The sequence below is a fragment of the Triplophysa rosa genome, linkage group LG12 (genome assembly GCF_024868665.1).
Source record: "Triplophysa rosa linkage group LG12, Trosa_1v2, whole genome shotgun sequence".
In the NCBI taxonomy this organism is placed as follows: Eukaryota; Metazoa; Chordata; class Actinopteri; order Cypriniformes; family Nemacheilidae; genus Triplophysa; species Triplophysa rosa.
The window spans coordinates 22,388,341-22,401,832 of record NC_079901.1 but is presented as its reverse complement, the minus strand read 5'-3'; the positions used below and the strand labels follow the sequence as shown (position 1 = coordinate 22,401,832).

The window sequence follows — 13,492 nt, the reverse complement described above, 5'->3', positions numbered from 1 at the left end:
TATTTATTGATTTAAATATTGACGTCAGACGCGCGAGCCAAGGCTGCACAATTACTGTAGTATGCAGTGCCCTCTACTGCTCAAAAAGGCATGTGCTCTAGTTTGACAGCATATTTGGCCGATGCAAATTCAGAAGAATTTTAGAAGACTAAAAACTAACTAAAACGGTTCACTTTAACATGTATGTGTTAAAAAAACAGAACATAAATTCTAATTGAGTTAATGATTCTAATGGGAATTGTGTTGGTTTTAGTGGAATGGAAACTAATGCTCTCTGTGGGTCTCGGCTAGTAATGTGTTGGGTTTTGTTGGTGGATGTGAACCAATAGAACACAATTAATCTACTGGAATAATAAGGCCCAGAACACTTTAGGCTACATAAAGGAATTTTGTAATGGTTTTAAGTGCAAACAGCTGATGGTTCATAACGGTACTTGTAATGAAACCCGTTAGAATTTCTATTGTTAACGAATCACAACTTTGTTTTATTTTAAAGATTTAGGAAAAATGTCAATAGTTGTTCATTCATTACAGGCTATGAAACGTCGGCGTTCCTAAAACTCCGGAAGTTATGAATAATTGTGACGTCACCACAGGGAGTCTGCTCGGGGCGGGAAGTGACGTCAACTCTTCCACGGTGGCTCCTCTTCTTACGTGGCAACGCGTCAAGCGACCGGCGAGACAGACCGAGCACAAAGAGAGAATATTAATTAAAATATATTATTACATTTGCTTTATTAAGTCTTCTTTAAAATCATCATGGGCCTCACGATCTCATCGCTTTTTGGGAGACTGTTTGGCAAGAAACAAATGAGAATACTGATGGGTGAGTGAGTGTTCACCGGACATTCGCTTCAGTTTTTATCATGTTCTTTTTTATATAAAGTAATCACGTTTTTTTTTTTTAATATACCACAGAGATTTCGTGTGGAACTAAAATAGTCGTGGTTTTAACAATATCTACATTTTATTACGAAACTCCATATTAAATGTCTTGCAGAGTGGCTAATGCTAGCTTGCTAGCCTCAGACACAGCCTGAATAAATGGATGAAATAACATTATTCAGAGCTAACGTTCTGTTTTTTGTGTTTCAGTGGGTTTGGACGCTGCAGGTAAAACCACAATACTTTACAAACTAAAACTGGGAGAGATCGTGACCACTATTCCTACTATAGGTGAGATTATTTCCTGATCCCTCTTTGTAGTAGAAATTGTAATAGTTTAATGAACATACATGAATTGTATTGGTTTTAATGGAAACTACATTGATCTGTATGTGTCTCTTCTGGTAATATGTCGTCTTGTAGATGAGTGTCATTTTTTTAGGGTTGTTTCCTTGTTCTGTGTACTGTATTGATTATTGCATGGTTTCATTGGGAATTTTAATAAGGTTGATTTTGAAGCATTTGATTGATAATGCCCACAAATATTGTATGATCAATTGGCCTGGCTATTATTGCTTATCAAATCTCATTATAGCCAAGTTAATTTGTTTAATGTTCTGTCAAATTGTTGTTTTCATTAAACTGTATTGTTTTCAGGTTTTAATGTGGAGACTGTTGAATATAAGAACATCTGTTTCACTGTGTGGGATGTTGGTGGTCAGGACAAGATTCGACCTCTGTGGAGACACTATTTTCAGAACACACAGGTATGATCTTGCTTTAGAAATGCTTTGATAGGCCATAGTGATTCATTTGTGGTCTCTCATTTATAAATGCTTTTTCAAATGCAAACTATTGGTTGAGATGTGCTGTACTCTTAGTGATGAAATATTTTGTGTATATAATGAAGCATACTACTTTTCCTTCATCTTCAGGGTCTGATCTTTGTTGTGGACAGCAACGACAGAGAGAGAGTGGCAGAATCTGCAGAAGAGCTTTCTAAAATGGTAAGACTTGCTCTTTTACCCACATTCATTTTAATCATTAAAGCGGCCCTAACACACGCGGTTTCTGCCAATCTCATATTAATCTTGAGTACCTATAGAGTAGTATTGCATACTTCGTATCTTCGAAGAGTATTTAGTTTGATCACATTTATAAAAGATAGATACAGCTGTACGATTATTTCCGAAAGCATACGGCGCGTGCGGTGGGGAGGGGTAGGCTGAACTAAAGCACGTGCACACCCATTGCCAACAAAACGCAGACATCAGTTTCACCGCATGTGGTTCATGTCCGGCATCTTTTGGCGCTGGGACGGCTCCATATATCAGTTTCAAACAATCTCCAAATTCAGCGTTATGTCCACCGTTTATATAACATACATCACTGAAATGCAGGGAACAAACAAACACCTGAACTTCGCGAACGTATGCTCTCTCTCTCTCTCTCCTCCACACAAGTGGAAGTGACGTCTGCGCATGCTACTTCTCCTGCTCTCCTTGCTGCCGCGTGCTTTTCCGGGAGAATTTTCCAATAAGGGACTAAGAAAAATTGTTACGAAACAGTGTTATATGTTTGAAAAAAACGTTCCGAAACCTGTACGATTGCTGGGGGAGTGTATCGAGCACAGAAATACTACGTCATACGGCCAACTCCTTTTTTGGCAAGTTGACCAGCACGTTTAACATCGTAAAGAAGTCAGAATTCATGACACACCGTTGCAGCACCCCTTTAAATTCAGTTTTTTGCAGTTAATTCTTCATAACTTTTTAAAGCCCAAATGAACATACCTCAGAGACATTACAATATTGTGGCAGACTCGAGTACAGAATACAACTGATTGTACATCAGCTTAGTTGCACATTTCTTGACTGGGATCCTGTTACTGAATTTATATATATATTTCCAGTTATATGTTGGATTCTTTCTTACCCAAGTAAACTGTTGATTGTTATTGTTAGTCCATAATCGATAATGGCATCAATTACAGTAATATTTCATAGTTATATTAGTTTAGATCTAATGCAGGGCATTAGATCTATTTTTGGCCACACTATTTTTTGATACATCACTTCACGTAATTAATGAGATATGATGTATTGCAGTATAAATGTTCCCTTTGACTTACCCCTGCTTCTTTTGTCTATGCAGTTGCAGGAAGATGAACTAAGGGACGCAGTGTTGCTGGTTTTCGCTAACAAACAGGATCTGCCTAACGCCATGGCTGTCAGTGAACTCACAGACAAACTTGGCCTACAGAGTCTACGCAGCAGAACGGTACACACACATTACTAAAGTTATTCCAACATACAGTAGTTTGTATTGCTTACATGTTCCTCCGTCTTTTCTTCCGTAGTGGTATGTTCAAGCAACCTGTGCTACACAAGGGACCGGACTTTATGAAGGATTGGATTGGTTATCAAATGAGCTCTCCAAGCACTAGTATGTGTGTTGACAGTGACCAGATGTGTGTGAACCTTAAACGACAGAGGATATCAGCGCGTAAACTCTGTCCTCAAGAACTTGTGTGAGTGCGTGTGTTTGGACAGACAGGTGTGGAGGAGCTATCAAGTGTTCAGCATCGTTTCTAATCTATCCTATTTGTCTTTTTCTATGCTGTATTCCTACTAATGTTCTTTTAAATTTTTTTCCTTAGGAATCTGATTGTTTTCTATGACTGTAAAATAATGCTTAAATTGCACGTTTACTTGATAACTGTGAGAGCATTATGGCACAAGAGAAGGGAAGTGTGGAAGTAATTCTGGGTAGAGGGGATCCTCTCGCAAGTGGGGAGTAGTCGTGTCTTAAGTTGTTGAAGCTGTTGTGCATTGAAGCTCACCACAAGATTTCTGTTGCAGTGCTGCCTAAACCGAGTCACAGGCCCCGCTGCTCAAGGAACATTCTATTTCACAGCAGTCTATTTTATTCTGGGGGGTGTTTTGTACAGCTACATATTAATTTATGTTGCAGAAGGCTGATTTCAGGGACTTTGCCACCAACAGATTATTTGAGATGTTTGGAACAAAATGGTACATGAAGTATTAACAGCAATATGTTGTCATCCATGATAGAATTAATAACATAATCTTACTTCCTGTCCTGTTACCGCCATTGTTCAATATGTAAGTGTATGTCAAGGCCCTGCATGTTATGGACTGGAGAGGGATGAATTGTTTTTAAATCCCAGAGTTCTGGACAATCCAGCTTCATGTTTTTTTTTTTTTTACACGTGTTTAAAGATGCATGTTGGCACCTTTGTCAAGGTGCATTGGAAAATAACTTTAAATGGACACTCCAATAATCAAAAAAGCCCTTTTTTCTCTGATTAAGGTGAGCAGGGAGAGGGCTGTTTTGAGACACTTCCTCATTCTGGCGTATGCCCTGCCCTTGCTGGAACTACCACAAGATCCACCCCTGTGAGAATAAAGATCTGATAAAAACAAAATGGATACCTTGGATGGATATTTATTTGTATGGGTTTTTATTAATTTATGTACTCTGACAACAAAAATGAGTTGCCTTTCTGAAGGTGTTTTCATTCCTTAGAATCATATTAATAGGCTGTAATATTCCTTGTAGCAGGGACTCTCAATCCTGCTGTTAGAAGGAGATTTGCCTTTCTGGTTAGTTTGTTCCAACCACACTTTAACACACCTGTCGGTAATGTTGAGGTTAGGTTAACTCTAGGGTTGTGATTAGATGGTTTGGGTGTATGTTGCCAGGACTAGATATGCACTTCTGACATGCGTATAGGTTTACATGTAGTTAAATGCAAATAGTCTCTGCTTCAAATTACAATGTCAAGCCTCTTATACTGCCAATTTTGTAATGAGTTCAAGACTTAAATGTCATAATTCTATATCCCCTCTGAAATAAAATGTTAAAAGTCTCATACATATTTTGCTCATCATATTTATCCTGCGAGAGAATGTGTGTTTTACTGGACTACAATTAATGTGGCACAGCTTTCAAACTTTGCAGATCGATGGGACAATTTATTTTCCATTTTAAATTATGGTGCATAAAGTTGTATACACAATGTTCCACAGAATGATAAAACTGACAAGCAAATAAGATCTTACCTTATTTGCTTATAGTTTATAGATGTGTCGGAAACAATATAAATCAGAAGTATTTTTATCATTTATTTCACTGCATTATATAGCGTATATCTTTTTATTCCACATTTCATAATTTTTTTACCTTAATAAATCTAGTACTTTTTGCCTAAACTTAAGTAAAATTCTTGAGTAAAAATACTTGAGTACAAGTGAGAAAGTACTAGATTTGTGTGCTTAAGTAATAAAGGGGAAAAACGACGTGACGTTATTAATGAAATTAAGAGTAAAAGTAGCTAATATGATATTATGCTTTTTAATAATGTAGTAAAGTCTTTTTTTTCCAAAGTAAAAACTCTATACTAGTAAAGATACTTGTAAATGCACTTGAGAGTAAAAACGCTTCACTACTGTCCACCTCTGATGATTTTTGTGTTCATATGCTCATTCAAAGTAAATTAAAGTTTAACGCCACTCGTCGGAAGTTACGTCATATCTTCCACGGCGGCCGTGACGTGGCGTTGCGCAAGCTCAGAAGAGTCGGTACGGTTTCCTGACAGCCAGGCGAGCATCACACCAAAAATCTTAAAACTTTAGGAATATTCTCGTAGTTTTAGTTGGTTTGTTATTAATCTTCGTCATGGGTCTGACCATATCGTCGCTGTTTAGCAGACTGTTCGGAAAGAAACAGATGAGAATTCTCATGGGTGAGTGCGAATTCTCATATCAACGTTAGCGGTGCTAGCAGCGTCAGCCAACTTTCGCAATTTGAGCATTTCCTTAAAATAACAGCTCTTACGGCTACGAATGACTGTTCTCTTTCATAATAAATTGTGTTTTTAAGAAAGTAGAAATGAGCTGTTTCAGTTGGGCATTATCTTGCCTGGAAAATTATGCAAAGACTATGATACGAACCCCCCAGTTTTGTATAATTTAATTTGGTGTGGAATTTCTTTAAATGTTCGATGCGCGACCGATTATTGAGAGGGTTAAGAATAGCAATTGACAGCTTAGTATGGTTTAGATTCTAGTTATTTTAGTATATATTAGCAAATATAGTGTGTGTACTTTATGTTTTACTTTAATCTAGATGTGCACTTAGTTATACTAGTTTTGAATACTAGAAATGTTGTATATTGTGTAATTTGTTTAGAATTGTAGTGCAGTTCGATATGTAACTGCAGTAATAAAACCAGTGCAGTAACGTGCTAATTTAGTTTAACTGGCATAGTACTCTTTATAAATACTAGCTTATCAGTTCTTGTGTAGTATTATTTAACATTAGTTTGATTATAAGCACAATACAGTTATTTTCTGCTGTTTTCTGCTGTGATTTAGTATATTAGCATACATATTTTAAATGATTGGTATATTCTGAATCTGTTTTTATTGTTTACAAACATAATTTCTATTTTTTTATCTGTTTCACAGTGGGCCTGGATGCTGCAGGCAAAACCACAATATTGTACAAACTGAAACTTGGAGAAATTGTGACCACCATACCCACCATAGGTAAGAGGGTGTGGCTGTAAAGAGCAGAACCTAAACCATAGCACTGTACAGTTCTTTAAAGTTTTACTTTATGAAAGTTTTATGATGTCAAAGAAAATAAGTTAATTTGATTGATTGATTAAGTAAGCGATATGCACCTGTAAATCCTATTATCGTTTGGGTTTGGACCTTTTTTTCTCTACGTTTGTTTCCTTTCGTTATGTCAACATCCACTGACTGTCTTCATAGATGTGTTGTTTACATCATTAAATTGGTCAGCCAGAGTCAACTCCGCATTTCTTTACAAAGGAGAATTTCCACTATTAAGTTGTGTGCGGTTACATTGCTAAATATTGTATTACTATTTGACAGGTTTTAATGTGGAGACTGTTGAATACAAGAACATCTGTTTCACCGTGTGGGATGTTGGTGGCCAGGACAAGATTCGACCTCTGTGGAGACACTATTTTCAGAACACACAGGTATGATCTTAGCAACAGGTTGTTCAAGTTTTTATTTTAAGTAGTATGATTTTTAAATGGTTTAGAGAGAAGGTAATTACTATTACTGTTTCCAGCAAATTTCCTACTAAACATTTTAAGGGTGAATATTAATAGTGGCAACTCAATCAGTATAACCATTGAAGTCTTTTCAGTGACTGCTAGACCTGCTGTCTATTTGTTCCCTCTGCTTATCTATCTATGTCTTCAGGGTCTGATCTTTGTGGTGGACAGCAACGACAGAGAGAGAGTAGCAGAATCTGCAGAGGAACTTTCTAAAATGGTAAGATTTTTTTTATTCTGATTTTGTGGTTTGCTTGCACAAAACAGCCAAGTGGTATGTATCAAGACGTTTGTGTGTAGAAACCGTTTTTTGTGATTTTGTTTGCTTAATGTGGTTAAGTTGCCTCATCGGCCTTTTCCTGTGTGTGTACAGTTACAGGAAGATGAACTGAGGGACGCAGTGTTGCTGGTTTTCTCTAACAAACAGGATCTGCCTAACGCCATGGCTGTCAGTGAACTCACAGACAAACTTGGCCTACAGAGTCTACGCAGCAGAACGGTACACACGCACTTTTTTTGTATAATCCCTGTATACACTTTGCTTAAAGTAAAAGTTAACATCGCCCTTATGACGTTTAAATAAAGATGACTTTGTTCTTTCTGTGAAACACAAAAGCTCTTTTACATGCAATTGTAATGAATAAAGATCATGATAGAGCAACATAAAATTTATGCATGCGGCCTTTTGCACTTTATTCTTACTTATTTACAGTATGTCTTGATTTCTGTTGAATCGTCTTGCGCAATGACAGTATTATTGATTATTGTACCTCTTTTAATGCAGTGGTATGTTCAAGCAACCTGCGCTACACAGGGCACTGGACTGTATGAAGGACTGGACTGGTTATCCAGTGAGCTCTCCAAACGTTAGTGTGGCTGACAGAAGAGAAACGAATGCGTATGAACCAATGAAAAGTCTAGAGACTCCTCTTAGAAACTTTTAAGTGTATGACAGCTGACAACTGGGAAGGAACCATCAAATACTCAGCGCTGTCTTAGCCTTTTTTCTTTACAATGTATTCTTTTGCCCAAGTTTGATTGTTTTCCAATGTACAAAAGCGCATTGTTGCATTGCCAAGAGGACAAAATGTTTTGAAAGACCTTCCTTCACATGGCTCTTTCAGTTTAGCAAAATGCCCTTCTGGTCTATTAACACTGGAGTCTCTGATCAGCATGCCGGGTTATTGGATTTGATTTAGTATTCTTACAATCTGATCATCATGGTTTAGGGGCTGAATTTCTGATAAAGGGCTTGTTTTTTGAACTGGAGAATCTTGGGGGTCACTAATATTTTTGAGCTGGACTGTGAACGAATCAAAGCCATGCCTGTTCCATCAGTCTATATAAATATGCAACATTTTAAAGTTATTAAATTGTCACTGTAGTGGCTTGAGGTTTCTGTGGTCCTTCTAAACATTGTCCCTGACTGTGCATGCATCTTCAAGAATTGACTTTCTGGATCTGGTTTGACATTCCCCGCATCAACACATGACGTGTATGGCATGAAATTGTAAATTTCATAGCAGTCGTCTTTTGTATTTTCCCCTCGGTTCAATGTTGTTTTATGGCCAATGTTGAATGTTTCATTGACCCAGAGAGGACATTTCATGTTGTTAAGCCACAGTAATGCAAGGAAAGTGCAGTTCCTTATAAAGTTCTTAACATTGCAAATTCACTTTGAAATTGACCTTTTTCGTCAGTCATGCCATGTGAAAATGTTAATGTTTGGTTTTACCTGCAGCTTATCATTACTCGTTACTGAATCTGACACCTGGATGCTGATTTAATGTATACTGATAAATTCCATGTCTGGTTGAAATGGTTTGCTTTCCTAAATTATGTGTAACAGAAACAATCTATTTTACCCTATTATCATGACAAATTTGTTTGTGTATTATATGTATTATATTGTTTTAGAATAAAACATAATTGTGAACATATGTTGAAGCTGATGGTGCAGTTATTCAAATGTCCTTTTCATCTTTACTCAATGCAGATGTTCATAAAAGTATATTTAGTAGGCAGTGTAGCTGTAATTAGCCATGACATCATATACTGTACGTCCATAATAACCATCTGTGTTGTGTTTTAAATCATAATACATACTATATGTTTATTTGATTCATGATGTATTACATATTTTCACCTGTGTTTAGTCTACTTTGGCATCATCCAAAACCCATTTTAACACCTATTGCTGGCGAAAATGATCTGATTCACTAACTCAGTTTCCATTTAGCAAGTTAATTGCCTCATGTTTGTGCATGACCAATGTTAATACATTAATGTTAATAGATCAAAAGCACATTTTTGTTGTATAATCGAAGTTGCAGTAATACATCAAAACCAGCAGATGGCACCTAGAACTAAGTTAACAATGCATAACTTGGAGTAAAGTGGCAGCAAGTCTTAACATTTAAGTATTTAGGCACAGTAATTAATGAAAAATTCTCATTCCAGGAAAATGTGGACTTCATACACAAGAAAGCCAAGCAAAGACTAGGTCTACTCAGAAAATAAGTTTTAGAATTGATAAGAGGATTCTAACTATTGTGTATAGGTCTGTGATGGAAAGCATTTTACCATGCAATATTATTGCTTGGTATGGAAATTTAGCAATGAGGCAGAAAAATAAACTGACGCGAATTATTAATGAAACAAATAAGATAATCGGCCAGAAACAAACAATGCAAGATTTGTTTTTAGACTTTATGGAGACAGGGGCAATGGCAGTCAACTCAGATCAAACCCACCCGCTCCACCATTGCTTTGAAGTTCTTCTTTCAGGTCGTAGACTGTGCATGCCGATAGCTAAAAGGAATGCATATAAAAGATAAATTAATTTGAAATGTAACCATTTTAAACCAATTGTTTTAAAGTGTTCAAAATGTGTTTTAAAGGTCAGTTAGGCCTATGTGTTGTACAGGAACATGTGTGTTATGTGTTTATATTATGTGATATGTGGATGTATTGTATGTTGTGCCAGTGTCAAAGATGAATTTCTGTTCAAGTAACAGACAATCAAGTAAACTAACTTAACTTAATTCAGCCTGAAATTTAGAGTAAAAACTCCGACTAAGACTAAACATAAACGTTATTAAGAAAAAATTAAAGCAATGAGGAATAAAGCACTAGTATTCTATTTTATATCAGAGCAGCGTTTCAGTCAACATAGTAAAGGAACAACATGCAAACAGTTAACAAAAATAATAATATGCTAAAATATCATGCAAATACACCATGTAAGAAATCTAAAAAAAGTTGTCAAAATTGTAAAAATTCAAGTAGGGCATGCAATGAAAAACAAAACCAAAAGCAGAAATGGCACAGTTGTAAACATCACTTACAAGAAATTCCCAGTTGAGTTTCATTTCCCATGATTAGATTTAGACCTCTTGATGATTCTAGAACCATGGCGACCTTTGCCCACAGGTGCGAGTGTACAGCAGTATAAAACATGAGGAAATAATCTTGTCTTTTTGCAGTACATTCTGCTTAGGATCAACAACAAAAAAGGGTAAGGAGAGTACATTTTTCTAAATTTTCAAGTATGCTACCAATGCTTAAAGTTTGAATGAAAAAGAGTTGATGTTTTTCTGTCATTTTCATTTTTTGGACAACCATGTTCACAGTTTAGTGGTGGTACCTTGGTGGGGGACACCGTGGTAAACGGACCCTTCGGTAAAAAATGCAGTAATGAGTGAGTATAACAATATTCACCAAACCTTAATGTACATCAGTGAACCTCAAGACAGGTAGCATATCAAAGTTAATATACATCCCCAGTTTCAAAGTTTTGGGGTCTTTCACAAAGTTTACAAACCAAAAGACGTTCAACATGCTTAATGACAATGTTTGGAAATGTATTTATACTGAGAAAAGGCAAAAAGACAGTAGATTGGAAATGGGCTTACTGTTTAAAAAGCACCTCAGTGTGAGACAACAAGAAGCTAAATAAAGTTAGTGAGAGTGTGACCCTAAACGTTTGTGCAGTATGTTAGTGTACATGCTCTGTTACCCAATTTATAAATATTTATTCACCATCTTGCCAATCTTGTTTTTGTTTGTTCTTCTAAACTGTTGGAGGAGTGGATTCAAAATCCTGCTGCCAAGGGCAGGTCATCCGGCCCAGAGACAAAGGAGAAACTCAGAAGGGGCTTGAGTCATCACCTACTGGAGTCCCGATGCGCAGAGACCGTTGAAGTGACGCAGTTGCGTTGAAGTCTTATGTAAAAGTCTTAATGAAGTCTTAATGGCTTATGTAAAATAAGCTGTGAATAAAGAATATATGAATATATGATGCATGCAAAAATGCAAGCCAGTTTGGTTTGGTTTCTGTGGGCTTGGTTCGGTTGGTTGGGTACCAACGGATTAAAACCCTTCCTAAAAATGAATACAACAGTGAAAACTTAATGTAGGCCTACCGTGCACACCGGGTGCACATTACACAAATGATTGACTGAATTATCATCTGTTGAAATGCAATAAATGAAAATGACTGTCAGGACTGTTATACAATAAAAACTGACATTGTTAAGTCTGTTAACTTGATAACTCACTTCACAAAATATCCAAATAAATAAAGGTTTAATTGAACAACTATTGTTGTCCCTATTATTATTATACCTTGACGTTTAGAATCAGATTAAATAAAACCTACTCTCAAAAATGCAGATTGCACGTCAAACGGCGTGACTGTTGTTATGAGTTTCAGTTTACTGTGCGAAACCGAGACAGAAAACAGAAACAGAGGGAGGAGTTTATAACAAAGGTTGACAGGACTAATTAAAGAGGAAGAGATAACAAATCGCTCCTTTTGATCCTACAGACTCTCTTGTCTGAAACGGCACGGAGATGATCCACTTGCAGGCAATGATCTAACTGGAAACGGACTGGAACAATTCCAGTACAAGGGATCATTTACGGTCATTTACGGTCACTTGACTACAATGTACTTTTATGAGACACAAGTCTGTTTAAAATAAGTTAGGTGGAGAAAGTATAATTGTGCCAACATTACAAAATAAACATTTAAAAAGGTTTTTTAAAATTGAGCCAATAAGAACCCAGAATAGATGGGCACTGTTTTTTCTATCAGGGTAATATTTCAAGAATTTGACATAAAATAATCTACCAAGGCTATATTTTATATAGTATATCAGTTTTTTTTGTACAAAATAACACATTTTGATTTTCATAACATAAATAAATGTATATATACATGAATGTATTTAGTATTGTTAACTTTGTGAAGGGTGACGTCATGGAAATTCTGCTTGCCCAACACAATCTCTGTTTAAGAAAATGATTTATTATGCTTTCAAATGGCCAAAAATAATTTTATAAACAGTGTAATGATTATAAGTGATGAAAACTTATTGATTATTGTAGATCGTAAATACAATCATATTCGACAATTTTTCACTTTTTAATAAATTTTTCACTTATTTTTAGCTTTCTCACTAGATGACTGCCCACATGTTGAACCATCTCGCAGCCGAAGGATGACTTTGGCGTTTAGCCTAATGCTTGCATTTTCTTTGTAAGTAGGTTACCTCACAAATCTTCTAAAATACATTTATTTTCTAACATAACTCATTTTTGTCTGAACTCAGACAGGCAAATTTAAAGTCTATCTATAACAATATATTTATTTCTTATAATCTATTCTTTTGGAGGAGAGAAGGGATCTCCCAAGGGACTCAGCACTCGTGTCCATTGCCCTTCTCCAGTGGCACCTGCGGGGTTTTCATTCTGAAAACGTCATCAGTCCTCTGGTTGGGGTTTAGTGGACCTGCAGTGTACAGCGCCAGATTCACGAGCTGCTAACGAAGCTCAGATACTAGAAGCAACCAAAAAACCAAACCAACAAGAAGTCGACTTTCCCCTTACCCTTTTCCCTGGGTCGGCTTCTGGATGTGGCTTGGTTGGTGGGTCATGAAGATGGCCTGCTGGAAAAAAACGTTCTTTACAAGGCTGATTGCAACTTTCCATAAAAAGAAGACAAAAAAACCCCAATAAAAATCACAAAATATTTAACTGTCTGTGTTGTCTTTTTTATCACAGTAATACATTAAAAACTAAAGAACTAAACAGAGTCAATTCAATTCAATTTTATTTATATAGCGCTTTTCACAATGTGCATTGTTCCAAAGCAGCTCTACAGGAGCAAATAAGAAAAACACAGAAAGGTAAAACACAGCACAGTGCATGGTGTTTATAGACCAAGCAAGATCATTCTAATAAATAATATCTAATAAATAAATGAATAAATAAATGCAGTCTCCCGGTGAGCAAGCTCAAAATAATCAAATAATCAAAAATCAAAAGTCAAAATAATCCATCATCTTAATTGAGCTATTAATCCGGCATTGTTCTAATAGATAATATTATATAGCCTATTGGATAATTGTAAAGCAATATTAGAAGTGATTCCTCTGTCTTACAAGTGTAAAAGGACATTTTTACACTGTACTGACATGAGTTAGGACC

At 36.2% G+C, this 13,492-nt stretch overlaps 2 protein-coding genes and 1 long non-coding RNA gene across 3 annotated transcripts; all 3 read left to right on the top strand.

Moving 5' to 3' along the window:
* Positions 1-614: 614 nt before the first annotated feature.
* On the top strand, positions 615-4,337 carry LOC130562708 (ADP-ribosylation factor 4-like). Its single transcript, XM_057347914.1, has 6 exons — positions 615-826; positions 1,096-1,176; positions 1,543-1,652; positions 1,821-1,892; positions 3,040-3,165; positions 3,245-4,337. Exons 1-6 carry the CDS (start codon positions 760-762, stop codon positions 3,329-3,331), a joined length of 543 nt encoding a protein of 180 aa, XP_057203897.1. The 5' UTR covers positions 615-759; the 3' UTR covers positions 3,332-4,337.
* A 1,122-nt stretch (positions 4,338-5,459) lies between these two features.
* LOC130562707 (ADP-ribosylation factor 4) lies at positions 5,460-8,940 on the top strand. Its single transcript, XM_057347913.1, has 6 exons — positions 5,460-5,653; positions 6,378-6,458; positions 6,810-6,919; positions 7,149-7,220; positions 7,374-7,499; positions 7,785-8,940. Exons 1-6 carry the CDS (start codon positions 5,587-5,589, stop codon positions 7,869-7,871), a joined length of 543 nt encoding a protein of 180 aa, XP_057203896.1. The 5' UTR covers positions 5,460-5,586; the 3' UTR covers positions 7,872-8,940.
* A 1,448-nt stretch (positions 8,941-10,388) lies between these two features.
* On the top strand, positions 10,389-11,594 carry LOC130563084 (uncharacterized). Its single transcript, XR_008964039.1, has 3 exons — positions 10,389-10,517; positions 10,633-10,700; positions 11,087-11,594. It is a non-coding gene; the product is annotated as an uncharacterized LOC130563084 (long non-coding RNA).
* The last annotated feature ends 1,898 nt before the right edge of the window (positions 11,595-13,492 follow it).

What these genes read in the sequence shown, in the direction of transcription:
- LOC130562708 (XM_057347914.1), top strand. Translation starts at nt 760, where the DNA reads ATGGGCCTCACGATCTCATCGCTTTTTGGGAGACTGTTTGGCAAGAAA. An exon ending in GACCACTATTCCTACTATAG is followed by an intron (nt 1,177 to 1,542) that starts GTGAGATTATTT and finishes TATTGTTTTCAG; the next exon opens with GTTTTAATGTGGAGACTGTT. An exon ending in CAGAAGAGCTTTCTAAAATG is followed by an intron (nt 1,893 to 3,039) that starts GTAAGACTTGCT and finishes TTGTCTATGCAG; the next exon opens with TTGCAGGAAGATGAACTAAG.
- LOC130562707 (XM_057347913.1), top strand. Translation starts at nt 5,587, where the DNA reads ATGGGTCTGACCATATCGTCGCTGTTTAGCAGACTGTTCGGAAAGAAA. An exon ending in GACCACCATACCCACCATAG is followed by an intron (nt 6,459 to 6,809) that starts GTAAGAGGGTGT and finishes ACTATTTGACAG; the next exon opens with GTTTTAATGTGGAGACTGTT. An exon ending in CAGAGGAACTTTCTAAAATG is followed by an intron (nt 7,221 to 7,373) that starts GTAAGATTTTTT and finishes GTGTGTGTACAG; the next exon opens with TTACAGGAAGATGAACTGAG.